We start from the raw sequence: 22,507 nt of genomic DNA, 5'->3' as shown, positions 1-22,507 counted from the left end.
ATTGAACTTAAAATTTGTTCGGGCCAGCCGCTGAGGAATAACCGTAACTTTAACATTATTATTGTATGAGCAGAGAGAGCCGCCTATGTTGACGTTCTGCAGAGCTGCTGCGCTCTCCCGCTAAAGGGGCTCTCTGCCGCCGCCACTTCGGCAACTACTTTGATCTGCTGCCGCCACTTCGGCAGTCACTTTGATCTAACGCCGTCGTACATAGTTTAGTTCTATGCTAACCCCTCTGCGCATTGGTTGCATATCGATCTCGCATAAAGTACATCTGGCAATAGCAAGCAATCGGCTTCCGCTAAGCCACCAAGATTAAATACGAATTATAAAGTTTAACCCAAAATCTCTTTTTATTTTGAAATACATAGGTGCCAAAAAGCTTGGCATCTCAAACATTGGTGACCCCCCGACGTGATATAAAACCATTGCTTAATCGCGTTCCGTTAAAACACTTATTAATTATACAATATTGTGTTGTTGGGTAATTTAACTACCAACAAATACATTTGTGTGCACATTAAAAACAGTTTAAAGTGGAAAGTCAGTGAGAGTGCGGCTGGAATATTTATAGACAAATTCCGGTACTTTAAGCGTCGAATCTCTCATTCTCTGCGCAGCTGCAGCCGTGGTTCTTGACTTTTCGTGTCTTGCATTCTCGCTCTCGCGTCTATACATCGTCGCTTAAGCGGTATTTCATTTTCCGTTGTTGTGTCGATTGCACAACGGTTTACATGGACAACGATCCAAATACAGGCGCGGGCGGAAATATTGTGGTGGCTGATTCCAGACTGAGTCTGTATAAACGTAAAAGTCAGTCATTATATGATCGATTGCACAGGCTTGGCGAATCCTTCGCGGGGAATAAAATCGATAAGCTGACCGCCGCGGAAGTCGAGGTGCGCCTTGATATGTTGGCAGAAATTTGAGAGGAATTTAATAAGGCCCATAATGAGTTGGAGGCTCTCGATCAAAACGAGATTGGGAGTGAGCTGCGCGAAATCTTCGATACTCTTTTCATATCGTTGAAAGCTGAGTTGCTGGCTGCTGTTGAAGTAAGCCAGTCACACGCCGCTGCCCATTCTACGACTCTGCCAAGCCATTCCGGCCATAGTACCATCATCATGGCTCACAAGCAGCGACTTCCTGAGCTGAAGGTGCCGAAGTTTTCTGGTGGATACGTCGAGTTCTCGGATTTTATGGCAATGTTCAAATCGGTGATTGAAGCGGATGCGGATCTCAGTGACATCGAGAAATTCCAGCACCTTCGCTCTTGCCTCGCTGATGCGGCTTTGGATTCGGTTCGATCGTTGGAGCTCTCCAGTGCCAATTATCGTGCGGCTCTGGATATACTTAATAAACGCTTTAATAACAAAAGACTTGTTTTCCAGTCACACATCAAGAAGATTCTTGGGCTAAAGAGGGTAGACTCGCCTTCTGCTAAAAGGCTTCGGGAGTTTTCGGATGCAGTCAATTTACACATGCGAGCATTGCAGACATTGGGAACTGCTGAGGAGATTTCGGGATTCATGGTTATCAACATGCTGCTGCAGAAGTTGGATTCGAAGACGCAAACCAAATGGGAGGAGCATACATCGTCGGATGCTATACCTACCGCAGAGGAATTCTTCGAATTCTTGCAGCAACGCTGCCAGAAAATGGAGCGATTGGAATATGCTACAGCGACACACGCTAGTAGCGATCAGGTGGGAAAAAACCATTCCTATACGCATTTTAAGAAAACGTTTGTAGCTTCCAACTCTTCCGCCGACCCGTCTGTATGCGTCTTTTGCCACTCAGCGGGCCATGGAATATACTCGTGCAAGATATTCGAAAATCTCTCACCGTTGCTGCGCCACAAAGAAGTGAAGAAGCTTTCCCTATGCTTCAATTGCCTAAAACCGGGGCACCGGACCCGCGCATGCAATAGTGGAAAATGTCGAGTATGCGGCGGTAGGCATCATAGTTTGTTGCACTTCGTTAGTATGCAGCCCACAACACAAGGCTGCCCAGGTATTACTCCTCCCGATCTGGCCGTTCAGCCGGACACTCTTTCCGTTGCTCAAAATTCTGCTAGCAGCTCGTCTCTACCTTCGTCTACCTCTCTTGCTGCCCAAGGTCTTCACTCTGATGTCGTGCTTCTGGCTACAGCCGTGGTTCTCGTGAAGAATCGGTCTGGCGTTTTAGTTCCTTGTCGTGCCATCTTAGATTCAGGATCGCAGCTGCATTTTTCAATCCTCAACGGGTTGATCTTCTCATTGGTGCGAGCGTTTTTTATGATCTCCTCTGCGTAGGGCAAATCAAACTCACCAATGGACTGCCTCTTCTGCAGAAGACCCGGCTTGGGTGGATCGTATCTGGTGGTGGACAGAAGGTATCAAGCTCGGCGCTTTTGGCCACGCACAATTGTCCAGATTCGATAGCTGAGATGGAAGCAAGGTTGGATAAAACTCTTCGTATGTTTTGGGAAGTCGAGGATTGTGTGGAGGCTGGGTTGAATACCAAAGAAGAAGACGATTGTGAAGCACATTTCGTAAGCCACCTTTCACGGTTGCCATCCGGGGAGTATGCAGTTCGTCTGCCGCTAAATAACAATTCTGATCGTTTGGGAGAATCTTATGCTCAGGCTTATCGACGGTTCATCAGTCTGGAGCGAAAACTGGAGCTTCCCTTTATGAGGGAATATATTGATTTGCATCATATGCACCAAGTCAACCCTGATTCCCGTAGCCTCTGCAAATATTTCTTGCCTCATCACTGCGTCCTAAAGGAGGACAGTACGACGACAAAACTCCGTGTCGATGGATCCGCAGCTACATCAACTGGATATTCTCTAAATGATGTGATGATGACAGGCCCTGTTATTCAGCCTGCATTGTTTAACATATTGATTCGCTTTCGAACATATCCAGTCGCTCTCACTGGGGACATTTGTAAAATGTACCGCTGCGTACGAGTGTCTCCACCCGACAATTTGTATCAATGCATCCTATGGCGAGATTCCATCGAGTCCGAGGTTCAAGTCTACACATTAGACACCGTCACATACGGGACGAGGGCTGCATCATTTCTAGCGGTCCGAGCAATGCACCAGCTGGCCATCGACGAGGGTGAATCCTACCCTCTTGGCTCAGCTGCTCTGCGGCAGGAGTTTTACGTGGATGACCTTATTTCGGGCGGTAATTCGGTCGCACAGGTCATGGAAAAGATGCACCAAACATCAGCTTTACTGTCCCGTGGTAACTTTAGACTTAGGAAATGGTGCTCCAGTCACCAGGAAGTACTTGAGGGAACCCCTGAAGATGACATAGAGAAGTTCCTAAAATTTAATGATGGAAGCGACATAGCCAAAACTCTCGGCTTAGCGTGGGACCCTGCTTCGGATCAGCTGCTTTTTGCCTTGTCCGCACTGGACACAACCTCAAAGCCATCAAAGCGGTCGGTTTTATCTACGATTGCGCGGTTCTACGACCCTCTTGGATTGATAAATCCAGTCATTGTCAGGTGCAAAATCTTCCTTCAGCAGCTTTGGAGAGAAAATTTGGATTGGGCTGAAAGCCTACCCTCAGCGTTGCATTCAAATTGGATGGACTTGAGAAATAGTTTGGCAAGCATTTCTCGGATCTCATTTCCTCGCTTGGTTCTTCGTTCTAGTGTGGCTACAGAAGTTCACGGATTCTGTGATGCCAGCTTAGAAGCATATGGCGCTTGCGTGTATGTCGTGTCCAGGGAAGCCCAGTCTTCGAGCCACGTTTTGTGCTCAAAGTCGCGAGTGGCGCCGCTAAAGACTATTGCGAAAATCATGCAGAATGTAAAGGACATGGGAATCTTTACAGGTCGGTTCTATTGCTGGTCGGATTCGTCAACAGCATTATCTTGGATTAGGGACGAGCCAGCCAAATTTCAAGTTTTCGTGGCAAATCGAGTGGCATCAATTCAGGAGTTGACGGCAGACATGGAATGGCGCTATGTTCCCACATCTTTAAATCCTGCTGATATTCTCTCGAGAGGCTCGCTTCTCAGCCATCTTATCCAGTCAGAGCTATGGTTTCACGGCCCATCCTTTTTGCTTGGCTCCAAGGATAAGTGGCCTGTATCTCCTACTAACAACATAGCAACTTTGGAGCTTCGCAAGAGAGGATTGCTAATCACGTCTCCACATGCCGATCTCACGTCCGGATGCAAATTTGCGAATTCATTCTTTCGCATGCAGCGCACATTCGCCTACATGCATAAATTTATACATCGTCTTAGGCATCCAGGACTCACCGTTTCTGATATTCGGCAAGGAACGCATCTTCTAATTCGACACATTCAGCTGGCAAATTTGTGGATGGACATAAAGGAGATTCGGCGCAATGGTCAAGTCATTAAATCTAGTTCTATTAGTTCGCTCAACCCGTTCATCGATCATTCTGGACTACTTAGAGTTGGAGGTCGTCTTGGCAACTCATCGCTAGGATTTGATTCTCAGCTCCCGCTCATTCTGCCAAAGGGACATTCCATTACCTTTGCGCTGATAAGATATTACCATGAAAGAAACCTCCATGCCGGACCTCGCGCCTTGCTATCCAAAATTCGGCTGGAATATTGGCCCATTGGAGGTGTTAAGGCAGTGTCAAGGGTCGTCAGCAGATGTGTGAGATGCTTCAGGACTAGGCCGCGCATGGTCGAACACATCATGGGAGACCTACCTAAGGAACGATTGGAAGGATCTCGAGCTTTTGAAGTCACTGGAGTAGATTACTGTGGACCTTTTTTCTACCGATCAGAAATCCGCACAAGGCCTCCGATCAAGTGCTACATTAGCGTATTCATCTGCTTCACTTCTAAGGCTATACACATGGAGCTCGTAAAGGATTTGACCACTGCATCGTTTCTAGGCGCACTAAAGCGTTTTACTTCCACTCGAGGAAGGCCAAGTCAAATTTGGTCGGACAATGCGACAAACTTCGTTGGGGCCAAGAACGAGCTTCTGGAGCTAAAGAAGCTTTGTCTGAGCGAACCGCATATGAAGGAGGTCCACGAATCCTGCTTGGCTGACTCGATCGACTGGCGTTTCATCCCACCTCGCTCTCCGCATTTTGGCGGGTTGTGGGAAGCGGCCGTGAAGACCGCAAAATATCACCTGTACCGCTCAGTTGGACCATCTGTGCTTAGCTTCGACGAGCTGCGCACTCTGATCTGTCAGATCACTGCAATTGTTAACTCTCGCCCTTTGCTCTCGCTTTCAGAAAATCCTGATGATTTAGACGTTTTGACTCCTGCTCATCTGCTTTTAGGTGGCCCCCATGAGCAAATCCTCGAGCCTGACCTAACGAAGCTGAACTACAATCGTCTGGATGGCTGGCAGCGGGTCACCCAACTACAACAAATATTTTGGAGCCGTTGGCGCGAAGAGTATCTCACTCTTTTGCAAGAGCGCGCGAAGTGGCGCACCCCCGCGCAAAACATCTGCAAGAACGACCTCGTTCTGGTGAAGGACGAAAATCTTCCTCCAATGCGTTGGCCACTGGCTAGAGTGGTCGATGTCGTTTTCGGCAAGGACGGAGTGTGTCGCGTCGCTGACCTGAAGACATCCTCAGGAAACATCAGGAGGGCCGTCACTCGGCTATGTTTGCTGCCCCTTAAGGAATCTGTTGAGAGACTAGCTCCCAACGGGGGGAGTATGTTCGGGCCAGCCGCTGAGGAATAACCGTAACTTTAACATTATTATTGTATGAGCAGAGAGAGCCGCCTATGTTGTAAGACGTTGACGTTCTGCAGAGCTGCTGCGCTCTCCCGCTAAAGGGGCTCTCTGCCGCCGCCACTTCGGCAACTACTTTGATCTGCTGCCGCCACTTCGGCAGTCACTTTGATCTAACGCCGTCGTCTATAGTTTAGTTCTATGCTAACCCCTCTGCGCATTGGTTGCATATCGATCTCGCATAAAGTACATCTGGCAATAGCAAGCAATCGGCTTCCGCTAAGCCACCAAGATTAAATACGAATTATAAAGTTTAACCCAAAATCTCTTTTTATTTTGAAATACATAGGTGCCAAAAAAGCTTGGCATCTCAAACAAAATTGTTCGGCGTCGGGTTGTTGTGTTTGTGTTGTTGACGTGAGTAAATTACATTGCATTACAACTCTCGTCTCTCGTCTCTCGTCTTGTAGCTTTTGTTGTTTTAGCACTCTCTCGCTATCACCTCAACTTCAATAACTGTTCTTTCTCTTTCTCTTTAAACTTTCTGAGCAATAGCGCTCTCTACTCAGTACCGCTCGCTATAACCGCTCTCCACTCTGCTCTCATTTTTTACCAATTCCACTTTGAGCGTTGTCTGGCACATTGGTCTGATACCAATGCTATAGCCAAACGTAATGGGTTGCATTACAGTTGCTAGGCCTGCCGTGCGGTGAAGAATGACATGGTGGCTTTTATGAGGCAGACGCGAAAGGGCTTTAGGGAGCTGACCGTTGGCTTTAAAAAGCAACACGATCGGCTCCTAGCCATGGAATCTCATTTTTGGCAGTCTGCAACTGCTGAATGAGTCTCCGAGACGTAAAAAGGTCACTCCGCGGGATCTACAAGTGCCAACCGTCACTCAGCCGTGCGCCGCCGAAAAACTGACTCCGACCCCTCCAAGTGTGCAGCAGTTGATCTCGTTTGCCACTCCAAGGGCAACGAGAATGTGCAGCCAAGTACTTCTGCAGCGTCCGTGTCCGTGGTGTCCGCACGTTCGCTAGTTGTCCCGTCTATCCCGATCCCACCAGTAAATAGATGTTCCGGACCTCCGGATATAGCTACCACAGGTACTAGGTCTGGTTTTTGTTTCACGGCCCCTGACCTCACATCTAATGATGTAATTGCTTTTATTCAAAGCCAAATAAAATCCATGGGTTTAAAGGTGGAGAAATTTAACTTCTCTTATGCCAGGGAGATAGTCTCCCCAACTCAATTTGACACCATTTGCTCTTTTCCGGGATAGTGTTGCATTTACTTCTCACTTTATTGTGTATACTGAAACCTGGTTAAAGCCGGACTTTCTTAGTTCCGAGGTTTTGGCAGGTCAACTTTTGGGAAAAACCGCTCGTCTCGACTTGCAGGAGGAGTTCTGATTGCAGTGGACTCTAACTTCACGGCGGAACACTTCACAATCCAGGCTTAGCCGGAACTGGAATTCCTGTGTGTAAAACTGATTCTTCCCGCCTTCGCTATATTCATTACTTGCTCGTATATTCTACCTTCTTCGGATATCTCTATTTATGAGCAGCATTTGTCCGCTTTAACCGCTGTTTCTTCCTCGCTATCTGATAAAGATCGTATGATAGTTCTTGGTGACTTCAACTTGCCAGGAACTGTTTGGTCTGAACTGTTTCGGTAAACGAGTCTAGTAACCTAGTGCCCATGTGCGACATGATTTTGTTGATTGGTTGCTTGACCTGTCCCTGTCTCAAGTCAACCATGTGAAAAATTCCTTGGGTTGATTTGTTGATCTATTCTTTGCATCGGATCCGACCATAGTGTACCATAGTGTAGTGTACCATAGTACCACCCTACTTTCGAGGTGTCGCTAGATATAGGACCAACTGTATTGGATCGGTGGAGTAGACTACCTGAACGTGTCCGCTGCTTTCGTAAAGCCGAGTTTGCGAGGCACAAACATTTTTTACAACGCTCTTGGCACATTTTTTGATTCTTGTGTCCCGCTTTCTTGTCCGATTAGATCTGGAAAAACCCCTTGGCTTACCAAAGAGTTATCCAGTCTAAAAAACTTAAAATCAAGACTTTTTAAACAATTTCAAGAAGTGGGTTCTCCTACTTCTCACTCTCGCTATGTAATAGCTCGGTCAAAACTTTTAAGTTTTTAATGCTCAATGCTATAAGAACTACCTATCTCCTTGCAGGATACGTTTTTCTCAGGACCCTAAACAGTTTTACTGCTTCGTAAACAGTAAGCGTAGGAATAGGAACAGGAAGCACCTATTCTGAGGAAAGCTACTCTGGTCAACCGTACCCATACGGACTACCGAGGTCGAACGGCATTTTCAGTACTTTGTTAAATGAATGTTCCCTACTTCATGATCTTCGACTAGTTAAGCCGGTGTTTTCACCGGGTCCAGACGGGGTTCCAGGTTGTGTACTCAGGTACTGAGCCGAGGCTCTGTGTGGACCTTTGCTTAAACTATTCACCCTGTCCATTGATTCCTCTTGCTTCCCCCCAATCTGGAAGGAATCGTTTATAATTCCTCTCCATAAAAAAGGTAGCAAGTCTGATGCAAAAAATTATAGAGGTATAGCAAAGTTATCCGCTATTCCCAAATTGTTTGAGAAGGTTTTAACTCCGCACTTGCAACACTTGCAAGTCACTTATATCTCCAACTCAGCATGGATTTATAAGGCGGCGATCAACCACCACTAAGATGTAAGAGTTACATTATTAAAGGGATTTCAAGGTAACTTACAGACGGATGTTATTTACACCGACTTTAGTAAAGCATTCGACTCTGTAAACCATTCCCTTTTAGCGCATAAGCTTGACCTTTTAGGGTTTCCGCCCAACCTCCTGAGATGGATTTCTAGCTATCTTTGTTCTAGGTCTCAAACAGTCCTCTTCAAAAACTCCCACTCTTTACCAGTAAAGGTTTCTTCGGGAGTACCACAGGGTAGCCATCTAGGCTCCTTACTCTTCACACTCTATATTAATGACTTGCCTTCGGTATTAACATACTCTCGAGTACTTATGCATGCGGATGATGTTAAACTCTGTGTCCAGTACAAGGAAATTTCATTTCATTCTCGCTTGCAATCCGATCTCAATAGCTTTCAGTCATGGTGTTGTGCAAACTTGTTACACCTTAATGCCTCGAAATGCAAAGTTATGACATTTCATCGTTCTAGCCGTTTGTTGGCTCCCTACACCCTATTTGGTGGTTCTCTTGAGAGAATTACCCTGGTGGATGATCTGGGTGTTATGTTAGACCCCAAATAAATATACCTATACATATAAATAAGGCCATGGGCGTGCTTGGTTTTATAATGGTCAAAGGAATTTGACGACCCCTATATAACAAAGACTCTGTATACCTCGCTTCTTCGTCCGATCTTAAAATACGGCTCCTGTCTATGGTGCCCTCAGTACAAAGTACACCAGGACAGTATAGAATCAGTACAGAAAAACTTTTTACTCTTTGCTCTGTGGGGCCTTAACTGGGATGCGGGTGTAAGACTCCCATCTTACTCTAGTAGACTACTATTAGTAAACCTCCCATCCTTAGTTAAAATGCTTGGTGTGATTTTTATGCACAACTTGATCAAGGGTGACATAGACATCCCTGATCTGTTGAGCCGCATAAACTTCACGAATCCTATTATTCTTACTAGAAATTGTTCCTTCCACTTTGTAGATCAATTTATTATTATGCTCGGATTATAATTCCCTCTTCCATATCATATCCACCACTGATTCTCTTCCTCTTATTAAATTACTAATTCTTACACACCTTTCTAGTAACTAGTAATTGTAGTGGTATTTTTATGTTTATTTTGAATGCATATCTAGTTCTCTGAGAAACTTTTGTGCTAATCTTCCTCGAATATTGGTCTAACAGCTATCTTTCCTGCATGCTCTCGTAACAGCCTTCTGCTGGTGTCACACGGGCCACTTGACGGTGCAGTAATTGCATCGCCTCTTGAAAGATGCATGTCAACGTCCACAAAAAAAGTGTAAAAAACTAATTGCCATCTGCCAGGGCCTCCTCGGACCATAATGCCACTTTTATGTGGGCGTTACAACACCCTAAATAATTGCCGTCTTATTTTCGGATATTGACTGAATTTGCAGCTTCTCCACATTTTTGGCATTCTTCGTAAAAGATTTCGCGGACTCCTCTTCTTTGTAGGGTTTTCTGCTTACATTGGCCTTTCACATTATTGATCAATTTTAGCTGTTTTAATAGTGCTTGGGGAGAGGCACGGTTGTGGTTGCACTCGAGACTCATTTGAGTGCACACGCCAAATATTGGACAAAGCCACTAAAACATCGCAGTCTTTTATATAACAAATATAACGGGAACTATTTTTTATCTTAAATATTTGTTGTTGTGTTGATAAAAGAACAACTTCGAATTTTCCCGAAACCCAGTAACAATCTTTGAGCACTTTGTTCGAAGATCAATGACCAACGAGTTAGAAGATCTTTTTTCCGAAAAAATAAAAAATGCGTTAACAAACGAGATAACACAACAAACCGAACTTCTTTTAACTGTACTTTTATAGATTATTGATACACTTTGAACATTTTTTGAAATTTAGGTCGTTATGACGCTAATTTTTGCTCACCCGCGGGCGCTAAGTCACTTTAAAAAATTAGTGTTCTAGCACCAGTTAGTTAGTTCGTTAGTTAGGGCGTTAGTTAGGGCGTTAGTTCTTGGCCCTCGATTGGCGAGGGCGATTGATGTTTGAGGCACATAACAATGAGATCTTGGCGATCCACGCTGTGGAACCTGGGTAATGGTCATGCTTTGTGAGCTTTTGGACAGGTTCAACTCTCATATGCGTGCGCTCCAGGATGAATCATCGCCATCAAGAGGTGGAATTGACACTCAACCTTGAACAATTCATCGAACATACTACTAGCAGATTCGGAGTTTCATAGGCTGCTGTGCCTATGCCAGGGATACCTTCAATTCAGAAAACGCGCTTGGGATGGGTCGTGTCTGGAGATTGTCTCCGTTTAAAATGTCCCTCTTTGATGGTCTCTCGTGCTCGGGCCGTAGCTGCTGAGAATAATAGTCCAGAAAATCGCCTTGAGGTGCATCTTCGGAAGTTTTGGGAGATACAGAATTGTAGATTTCTGACCCTTGAGAGAAAGTTAGATCTCAGTATGATATTTTCATAAAGAAGAACATTGATTTATGCCATATGTCTCATTTTCCTGCCTAGTCAATCTGTCAACTGCCGATGTTTTTTGCCTCACCATTGGGTCATGATGGAAGATAGTTATCCGACCAAAATTCGCGTCGTTTTTTATGGATCCGCTTCAACTTCATCTTGATATTCCCTAAACGACGTTTTAATAATGGCCGGTACCGTAATCCAAGCCAAACTATTTTATATTCTTACTCGATTTCGATCCCGTTGCGATTACGGGAGATATCTGTAAGATGCATTGATATGTAAGAGTCTCGAACAAGGATAGCAAATTGCATTGTATTCTGTGGAGGAACTCCAGGGAAGAGGACTTGCGTGTGTTTGAATTAGATACCGTTACTTATGGGACGAAGCATGCCTCCTATTTATCTGTGCGAGCGATTCATCAGTTGGCAATAGACGAGCAGAGGGCGTTTCCTGAGCTGAAATTCTTCACCGTGACTTCTACGTGGATGACTTTCATGTGTACCAGACGGAAGCCGCGGCAAAAATAGTCAGACAACGCAACTAATTTTGTTGGTGCTAGGAATGAGCTGATGGGGTTAAAGCGCCTGGTCCTCAGCGATGACCATTAGAAGGCGCTGATGGATTTTGGCTTGGTCGAGGCTATGGACTGGAATTTCATTCCTCCGAGCTTGCCGAATTTTGCTGGTCTTTGGGATGCTGCAGTGAAGACGGCCAAGTACCACTTCTACCGTGGGACAGGCAATTTGCTTCTTGGATTTGACAAGCTGCATTCGCTGTAATGCCACAGTGATTAATTCAAGACCTTTAGTTTCAATTTCAGAGAGCCCTGCCGATCTGGATATTCTAACTGCAGCGCATCTCTTGAATGGTGGCCCTCCTGATCCGTATGCTGAGCCTGACGTCACGCAGCTAAACTTCGATCGCTGGCAGCGCGTTTCATACCAGCAGCTCTTCTGGTCCCGGTGGAAGGAGGAGTACATCACATCACTGCAGCAGTGCTCAAAGTGACGGAGTGCGAAGCCTAGTTAAGCAGTGGCAGATTTGGTTCTTGTCTAGGATGAGAATCTTCCTCCCATGAAGTGGCCACTGGTGAGAGTGGTCGAGCCTTTGCCTGGACGAGATGGCCTTTCCCGAGTCGCTGTGCTGAAGACGTAATCTGAAATCACCAAGCGCCGTCAGCAAGCTGTGCCTGCTGCCCCTTAAAGATGCTGTTGAAAGCCAGGCTTATAACGAGGGGAGCAGCATAAATATTGTAAACTATTGCAACTACAGTGGTGCGGCCCAAAGGAAATGCATTTTGTTGTTGGTTGTCATTCGCAGTGCCCACTGTAAAGATAATTTGTTACCGCATATACCGCATTACTGGGCTTAGCAGCAGATGACTCGAGCACCTCTAACGCTTTCGGTCTATCTTACCCTCTCGCTCACATCTAAGCTTGCTGCATAGTGCCCGATAATTTTGTATTGGGGTATATTAGATTTGTGGTGAAAACGGATGTGTGTAACGTCCAGAAGGAATCGTTTCCGACACCATAAAGTATATATATTCTTGATCAGCATCAATAACCGAGTCGATAGATCCATGTCTGTCTGTCCGTCCCCTTCAGCGCCTAATGCTCAAAGACTATAAGAGCTAGAGCAACGATGTTTTGGATCCAGACTTCTGTGATATGTCACTGCTACAAAAATATTTCAAAACTTTGCACCGCCCGCTTCCGCCCCCACAAAGATCGAAAATCTGTGGCATCCACAATTTTAAAGAAACGAGAAAACCAAAAACGCAGAATCGTAGAGAATGACCATATCTTTTAGACTGTAGAATCTGAATTGGATCGTATTATTATTATTGCCAGCATCAAGAAAACAATTTCATTTTTTTTCGCCCTGTCTCTCTCTAACACACACGTAGCATAGGCGGCTTTGCTTAGAGTAAAACATTAGCGCCTAGATCTCAGAGACTATAAAAGCTAGAGCAACCAAATTTGGTATCCACACTCCTAATATATCGGACCGAGACGAGTTTGTTTCAAAATTTCGCCACACCCCCTTCGGCCCCCGCAAAGGATGAAAATCTGGGGATATTCATAAATTTCAGAGACTATTAAGGCTAGAGTAACCAAATTTGGTATCCGCACTTCTGTTAGATCTCACTATAATAGGTATATCTCGAAATTTCGCCCCACCCCCTTCCGCCCACACAAAGGACGAAAATCTGTTGCATCCACAATATTGCAGATTCGAGTAAACTAAAAACGCAGAATCATAGAGAATGACCATATCTACCCGGTTGCTGAATCTGGATCTGATCGGATCATTTTTGAAGCCAAAAGCAAGAAAACAATTTTCAGTGGCTACGCAGCGCCTGACGTCACGCTCAGACTGATTTTCTGTCTCTCTCGCACTCTTTGTCGTGTCGTTTAATATTAGCGGCGCCTGCCGGAGGAGAGCCATACTGACTTAGTATCGGGTATAACTGTAGAGTTGCGGTGTCCGCAGCAACTCACAACGTTCCCCCTCGTTAGTTCTGAGCTAATCGTCGCAGCTATTAGATTAACATCCCCGCATCAACCGTTCAGCCTATTACCTTTAAAACTCGCAACAGTTATTAAAAACGCTTAATAGCTTAAAAATAGCTTATAAAATAGCTTATATACATTATATTATATTATATTAGATATTATAATCTATTTGGAGAGGTCGGAGAGTACACTCTTATCAAAATTATTATTTTTACTATTTTGGATACTTACCTGTTTCAGAAAAAGAAAATACTAGTGGTACGCAGCTTAAAAAATATATTAATATCAAATCCATTTTTTAACCGCTTTTAAAGAGATATTTCTTCGTCAGAAATAACCTGGAATTTATATAAGAAGTACAAAATAATATGTTACGTATTTGTATTAAACAAGAATATAATATTGCTAAAAGTAAGAAACTGTGAGCAGAAAAAAAAGTGTTCGGCTATGCACCAGCCCATGGCAGCACAAAAAGCAGTTCTCTGAACATAGTGCAGCTTGTTATTTTTGTTATTGTTTGGTTGCTTCTCCCTACGCTATTAATCGCTGTATCGTTCGTCACCGGCGAGAGCTTTTCAAATCGACATAAAACAAAACTTTATCGCAATCTTTTTGTTGTTTTGATTATTTGAATCAAACGACTCTGAAGAAAAACTCAGATAAACACATTTCTTAATTTCAGTTCCGTCGCTATCAACAACCATGGCCTACATCGGATGAAGTACATTTACATGGGTGAAGTTGGTAAAGTACAGTCCGTATTTTTCTTTATCGAACAAGTTACGCTACTAGCTTATCATTTCTTGTTGACCAGTGTTTAGAAATGAGCCTCGTAGTTTATACTTCAATGTTCATTACAACTGCCCTATTCATACGCTCATGAGTGAATTGCACCGCTTGGGTAAATATTTTTACGCGCATAGCTGTGTTTTTATTGCACGTGTCCAAAACATAGCTGTAATGTTCTCACACGTAAAGCAAAAGCCCGCAGCTGCAGCCGCAGGTACACACATGTACCGTTTTACATTGGACCGTCGCATCGCCTGATCTTTCAATTCTCTTTTGGCTCGACTTCTTTTGTGGAGTGGAAGTCAGTCGAAATCTCTAGATGGAACCAACCGCACGCATAGTTTATACGGCCGCATCATAGACAACCCCCGTTATTCATATACATGTGTAACATAACCGCCAATCATAAATACTCAATATATGTAAATAAATAAGCTCAATATATTAAAAGATTATACAGTCCACTAATTCATAACCAACCAGTTTCCGAACAAACAGGCGGAAAGTTGATATTAAACGTTTCGTTGCGTAAACTATTGGGGCATTTGGCTTGCTTTAAACACCTATACCGTCTATTACAGTTCTGTGTCGGGCTCAAATTTCTACAAACATAATCCTCAACCTGTGAAGATAGTTACAGCTTTTGAAGCTGTAAAAGGCGAACACACCATTTTAACAACGAGGTGATCATGTAAAATCTTATTAATGGATGTCGTGTGATTGATGATCTTGCTCAATTATTTTTGTTGTTAATCCATATTAAACTGGACCATACAAGAAAAGATTATACGTAGTTTTATCCCAGAAAATTCAAAACATTTTAATGACTTAGCCCAGAAACTTAAATCCCGCAAATTTTGATGTCATGCGAATACTTGAGAAAATTCACACATTCAGTTTATCAGTTTATTCTTGGACGTTGACATGCAATGACTGCATCTTTCAAGAGGCGATGCAGTTACTGCACCGTCAAGTGGCCCGTGTGAAATCAGCAGAAGGCTGTTACGTGCGGATCCCAGGCAAAACGCAGCCCTCCTCCCGCCCAACCGACCGAGAGGCGCTGCCGCATGACGCACGGTGCGTAGCCGAACCGAACGCGAACATGCAAGAAAGATAGCTATTGGACTAACATTCGAGGAAAATTAGCACTAAACTTACTAAGAAACTAAGCATGCAATCAAAATACAAATACCATTAGAATTACTATTTACTAGTAAGGTGTGTAAGGATTAGTAATTTAATAAGAGGAAGAGAATCAGTGGTGGATATGATATGGAAGAGGGAATTATAATCCGAGCATAAGACCCTAAACGGTTTATGCAAGAAATAATTCGATCTACAAAGTGGAAGGAACAATTTCTAGTAAGAATAATAGGAATCGTGAAGTTTATGCGGCTCAACAGATCAGGGATGTCTATGTCACCCTTGATCAAGTTGTGTATAAAAATCACACCAAGCATTTTAACTAAGGATGGGAGGTTTACTAATAGTAGTCTACTAGAGTAAGATGGGAGTCTTACACCCGCATCCCAGTTAAGGCCCCGCAGAGCAAAGAGTAAAAAGTTTTTCTGTACTGATTCTATACGGTCCTGGTGTACTTTGTACTGAGGGCACCATAGACAGGAGCCGTATTTTAAGATCGGACGAAGAAGCGAGGTATAGAGAGTCTTTGTTATATAGGGGTCGTCAAATTCCTTTGACCATTATAAACCCAAGCACGCCAATGGCCTTATTTACCATGGTAGAAATGTGTTCGGAAAACTTTAACTTGGGGTCTAACATAACACCCAGATCATCCACCAGGGTAATTCTCTCAAGAGAACCACCAAATAGGGTGTAGGGAGCCAACAAACGGCTAGAACGATGAAATGTCATAACTTTGCATTTCGAGGCATTAAGGTGTAACAAGTTTGCACAACACCATGACTGAAAGCTATTTAGATCGGATTGCAAGCGAGAATGAAATGAAATGTCCTTGTACTGGACACAGAGTTTAACATCATCCGCATCGAGTACTTAATAAAGAGTGTGAAGAGTAAGGGGCCTAGATGGCTGCCCTGTGGTACTCCCGAAGAAACCTTTACTGGTAAAGAGTAGGAGTTTTTGAAGAGGACTCTTTGAGACCTAGAACAAAGATAGCTAGAAATCCATCTCAGGAGGTTGGGCGGAAACCCTAACAGGTCAAGTTTATGTGCTAAAAGGGAATGGTTTACAGAGTCGAATGCTTTACTAAAGTCGGTGTAAATAACATCCGTCTGTAAGTTACCTTGAAAGCCTTTAATAATGAAAGAGGTAAACTCAAACAAGTTCGTGGTGGTTGATCGCCACCTTATAAATCCATGCTGAGTTGGAGATATAAGTGACTTGCAGAGATGTTGCAAGTGCGGAGTTAAAACCTTCTCAAACAATTTGGGAATAGCGGATAACTTTGCTATAATCTTGGACGTTGACATGCAATGACTGCATCTTTCAAGAGGCAATTACTGCACCGTCAAGTGGCCCGTGTGACACCAGCAGAAGGCTGTTACGAGAGCATGCAGGAAAGATAGCTGTTAGACCAATATTCGAGGAAGATTAGCACAAAAGTTTCTCAGAGAACTAGATATGCATTCAAAATAAACATAAACGAGGGGGAACGTTGTGAGTTGCTGCGGACACCGCAACTCTACAGTTATACCCGATACTAAGTCAGTATGGCTCTCCTCCGGCAGATGGCGCTAATACTAAACGACACGACAAAGAATGCGTGCGAGAGAGACAGAAAATCAGTCTGAGCGTGACGTCGGGCGCTGCGTAGCCACTGCAAATTGATTTGTTCCTTTTGGCTATAAAAATTATCTGATCTGATCCAAATTCAGCAACCTGATAGATATAGTCATTCTCTATGATTCTGCGTAGTTTTCTCGAATCTGCAATATTGTGGATGCAACAGATTTTCGTCCTTTGTGGGGGCGGATGGGGGTGGGGCGAAATTCTGAGATATATGTTTTATAGTGACTTCTTAAAGGAGTGTGTGTACCAAATTTGGTTACTCTAGCCTTAATAGTCTCTGAGATTTGTGGTTGCCTCAGATTTTCGTCCTTTGCGGGGGCGGAAGGGGGTGTGGCGAAATTTTGACACAAAACGGTCAAGGTCCGATATCACAGGAGTGTGGATACCAAATTTGGTTGCTCTAGCTCTTATGGGTTCTGAGATCCTTGAACTCATATTTTGCAATTGGCAAAACCGACTATGAAACCTGTGTGTTAGAGTGAGACAGAGCGAGACAGAGTAAAATTGTTTTCTTGATGCTGGCTATAACAATAATACGATCCCATTCCGATTCTGCACTCCAGAAGATATAGTCATCTTCTACGATTCTGCGTTATTAGTTTTCTCGTATCGTCGAAATTGTGGATGCCACAGATTTTCGCCCTTTGTGGGGGCGGAAGTGGGCGGGGCAAAGTTTAGAAATATTTTTGTAGCAGTGACATAGCACAGAAGTCTGGATCCAAAACATCGTTGCTCTAGCTCTTATAGTCTTTGAGCATTAGGCGCTGAAGGCGACGGACAGACGGACGGACGGACAGACGGACAGACGGACGGACGGACAGACAGACATGGCTCAATCGACTCGGCTATTGATGCTGATCAAGAATACATATACTTTATGGGGTCGGAAAGGATTCCTTCTGGACGTTACACACATACACTTTTACCACAAATCTAATATACCCCAATACTCATTTTGAGTATCGGGTATAAAAATACCACTACAATTACCAGTTACTAGAAAGGTGTGTAAGGATTAGTAATTTAATAAGAGGAAGAGAATCAGTGGTGGATATGATATGGAAGAGGGAATTATAATCCGAGCATAAGACCCTAAACGGTTTATGCAAGAAATAATTCGATCTACAAAGTGGAAGGAACAATTTCTAGTAAGAATAATAGGAATCGTGAAGTTTATGCGGCTCAACAGATCAGGGATGTCTATGTCACCCTTGATCAAGTTGTGCATAAAAATCACACCAAGCATTTTAACTAAGGATGGGAGGTTTACTAATAGTAGTCTACTAGAGTAAGATGGGAGTCTTACACCCGCATCCCAGTTAAGGCCCCGCAGAGCAAAGAGTAAAAAGTTTTTCTGTACTGATTCTATACTGTCCTGGTGTACTTTGTACTGAGGGCACCATAGACAGGAGCCGTATTTTAAGATCGGACGAAGAAGCGAGGTATAGAGAGTCTTTGATATATAGGGGTCGTCAAATTCCTTTGACCATTATAAACCCAAGCACGCCCATGGCCTTATTTACCATGGTAGAAATGTGTTCGGAAAACTTTAACTTGGGGTCTAACATAACACCCAGATCATCCACCAGGGTAATTCTCTCAAGAGAACCACCAAATAGGGTGTAGGGAGCCAACAAACGGCTAGAACGATGAAATGTCATAACTTTGCATTTCGAGGCATTAAGGTGTAACAAGTTTGCACAACACCATGACTGAAAGCTATTTAGATCGGATTGCAAGCGAGAATGAAATGAAATGTCCTTGTACTGGACACAGAGTTTAACATCATCCGTATACATTAGTACTCGAGAGTATGTTAATACCGAAGGCAAGTCATTAATAAAGAGTGTGAAGAGTAAGGAGCCTAGATGGCTACCCTGTGGTACTCCCGAAGAAACCTTTACTGGTAAAGAGAGGGAGTTTTTGAAGAGGACTGTTTGTGACATAGAACAAAGATAGCTAGAAATGCATCTCAGGAGGTTGGGCGGAAACCCTAAAAGGTCAAGTTTATGCGCTAAAAGGGAATGGTTTACAGAGTCGAACGCTTTACTAAAGTCGTTGTAAATAACATCCGTCTGCAAGTTACCTTGAAAGCCTTTAATAATGAAAGAGGTAAACTCTAACATGTTAGTGGTGGTTGATCGCCGCCTTATAAATCAATAGACAGGGTGAATAGTTTAAGCAAAGGTCCACACAGAGCCTCGGCGCAGTACCTGAGTACACAACCTGGAACCCCGTCTGGACCCGGTGAAAACACCGGCATTGAGCATTAAGAACTGAAAAGTTTGACCGAGCTATTACATAGCGAGAGTGAGAAGTAGGAGAACCCACTTCTTGAAATTTTTTAAAAAGTCTTGATTTTAAGTTTTTTAGACTGGATAACTCTTTGGTAAACCAAGGGGGTTTTCCAGATCTAATCGGACAAGAAAGCGGGACACAAGAATAAAAAAATGGGCCAAGAGCATTGTAAAAAATGTTTGTGCCTTTTATGACATCAGTGCACAAGTACAAGTACAATCAAAATCCCTAATGAGGTTATTAAGCTTCGCAAACTCGGCTTTACGAAAGCAGCGGACACGTTCAGGTAGTCTACTCCACCGATCCAATACAGTTGGTAATATATCTAGCGACACCTCGAAAGTAGGGTGGTACTATGGTACACTATGGTCGGATCCGATGCAAAGAATAGATCAACAAATCGACCCAAGGAATTTTTCACATGGTTGACTTGAGACAGGGACAGGTCAAGCAACCAATCAACAAAATCATGTCGTGACATGGGCACTAGGTTACTAGACTCGTTTACCGAAGACCAAACAGTTCCTGGCAAGTTGAAGTCACCAAGAACTATCATACGATCTTCATCAGATAGCGAGAAAGAAACAGCGGTTAAAGCGGACAAATGCTGCTCATAAATAGAGATATCCGAAGAAGGTGGAATATACGAGCAAGTAATGAATATAGCGAAAGCGGGAAGAATCAGTTTTACACACAGGAATTCCAGTTCCGGCTGAGCCTGGGACACTATCCCGGAAAAGAATGCTAAGCTTACTACGTAAGCCTCTAACATTTTGATACGTTACTAAAAGAAAAGTTAGTTTTTTGGAAAGGTGGAAGCAAGACGGGAAGTTGAGGAAGAGGAAGTTGAGGTTGAGGGTGGCACACTGGAAAGATTTCTAAGGGATATGGGGGGCCTGTTCTTCCCCTTAGCCTTAAACTCCTTCACCACCAAATGCTCCGGCCAAAATTTGGTGTCAAATTGAGTTGGGGAGATGCTTATCTTAAACGAGGCTATCTACCTGGCATAAGAGAAGTTAAATTTCTCCACCTTTAAACCCACGGATTTTATTTTGCTTTGAATAAAAGCAATTACATCATTAGATGTGAGCTCAGGGGCCGCGACACAAAAACTTGTCGTTTTGGTGGGACTCCCAACAGTGGTTTAGTCACCACAGGTCTAGTACCGCCCCCACAAAGGACGAAAATCTGTTGCATCCACAATATTGCAGATATTGCAATATCGAGAAAACTAAAAACGCAGAATCATAGAGAATGACTATATCTATCAGGTTGCTGAATTTGGATCAGATCAGATAATTTTTGTAGCCAAAAGGAACAAATCAATTTGCATTGGCTACGCAGCGCCCGACGTCACGCTCAAACTGATTTTCTGTCTCTCTCGCACGCATTCTTTGTCGTTTCGTTTAATATTAGCGGCGTCTGACGGAGGAGAGCCATACTGACTTAGTATCGGGTATAACTGTAGAGTTGCGGTGTCCGCAGCAACTCACAACGTTCCCCCTCGTTTTGTTTGGAAATATAATTTTAAAATTTGTTGTGCAGACTGTTCTGTAATATCACCTGAATCTAGTAAACATAAGTTACTTAGTCATATTTTTCAATATATTTTTCAATTTTTCCTAGTACAGTATACAATTTTCAAAGTATTTAATATCATTAACACCAAATAAAACGATGGCTTTAAACAAACTTTTTAGATATACATGGGCCATAAACATACATGTATGTTCATATGTATGTTTCTTTTAGTACTATTAAAGTTATTTCTTAAGTAATTTTTCATAAATGGTTAGTTTGAAAACTATTTTGTTTTTAAAGGTAATCAAACCCAATTCTAATTTACTGTGTATACAAAATTTCATCCTTATATCCAATAGGTTTACTCATAGTAACGATCGGTTTTTACTATTTTTTACCATATGGTTTAGCTAAGAAAAAATATGAAAATATACCATATTGAATTTTTGTTCAGATAAGAAGATTCAGAAACGTATTGTATTTTCTCACATTTTAAGTTACATAGCAAAATAAAGACTTACAGACATGACTATGTTAAATCGGTAATTCGTGTTGATCAAAACAATACACGTATGTATACTTTATAGGGTCGAATATTTTCTTCTCTGAGATGCATGAGACCAGGTAACAAACGTTCAAGTGTCTCTTACTTTCACTCACTTTCATTTATTTTTTTTACTTTTTACCCTTCTTTACTAAAAGAATTTGTTTTTAGCTGCACATTTTAATGAATGTAATACATGAAAATGTATTTTTTTCAAGCTAAAACTTACCACTTGAATTGCTGTTAGCTTATGTTACTATACGTCTCTATTTAATTAGCGGTATAATAACACAGTAGAAATTAATATTCTTGACAGACATATACATTCTATGTATTTACCATATTAGTCCAGCTCGTCAGTAATTAATAACAACAATATATTTTATGAGAGGGAAAAACATTTTTCATGCTTATTATAATATTACCGATTATTCTGACAACAAAGCGGTGACTGAAGTAGCAGCAGCTTTTAAAGGATGGTTTAGCTATATGGTGCGCGTGCCGTGTGCGCAGTTGTTGCGAGCTTTTCGATGATGAACACATACAAACGAATTAATTTGTAAGAGCTTTTCCTAACGAGAATAAAAACACATTCGAAAGTTGCATTATTCTTCAATATTGTTGTGCCATATATAGGAAACACATATAAATCTATTAGGATTTTCACCGGAGAGATCTCGAAAATACAAAAACCAGTAGGTGACGCAAATCTCTAGAAATTAAATTTTCAGACATGTTTTTCGAAGCTAATACGCATCAATGATCATTGAAGGAATAAGTAGATGGATTTAGGAAATACATTTTTTAAATTTTTATCTTCGTTTATTGTATTTTGTTTTATTTAAATGATGTTATATATATTATTTTGAATAATTTTGCATTTTCGCCTTCCAAATTAATGTTTTGAAATACAAACCCTGTAAAAAATAGGTTTTTGGTGACTAACAGCCATGTTTAGGTTTTCGAACATTTTTGCGAAATCTGTGAGCTCCGGTTTTCGCAGTGTTTTATTCCCAAATTGTTTTGCGATATTTCACTTAATAAAAAAAAGAGTTTTTCTTTCTGAAATTGAAATATCGCATTATATGAAACTAAGAAGAAGAATCCGTGAATTAAAAAACAAATGACATCTGTAACCCATGCCAACTATTGATATCGATATTATATTTGATCTGTCAACGGGAA

At 42.6% G+C, this 22,507-nt stretch overlaps 1 protein-coding gene across 1 annotated transcript in view; it reads right to left on the bottom strand.

Moving 5' to 3' along the window:
* Positions 1–21,930, bottom strand: part of LOC6899595 (Down syndrome cell adhesion molecule-like protein Dscam2) — a 139,795-nt gene extending 117,865 nt beyond the window's left edge. The window contains 3 exon segments of the mRNA XM_033380836.1: positions 13,630–13,736; positions 21,552–21,588; positions 21,662–21,930. Coding sequence (XP_033236727.1) covers positions 13,630–13,693 — 64 coding nt within the window. The 5' untranslated portion in view covers positions 13,694–13,736; positions 21,552–21,588; positions 21,662–21,930.
* Positions 21,931–22,507: the final 577 nt, after the last annotated feature.

Source organism: Drosophila pseudoobscura, chromosome 4 (assembly GCF_009870125.1).
Source record: "Drosophila pseudoobscura strain MV-25-SWS-2005 chromosome 4, UCI_Dpse_MV25, whole genome shotgun sequence".
Taxonomy (NCBI): domain Eukaryota; kingdom Metazoa; phylum Arthropoda; class Insecta; order Diptera; family Drosophilidae; genus Drosophila; species Drosophila pseudoobscura.
The sequence above is the reverse complement of the archived record's forward strand: the minus strand, read 5'-3'. Positions and strand labels throughout refer to the sequence as shown.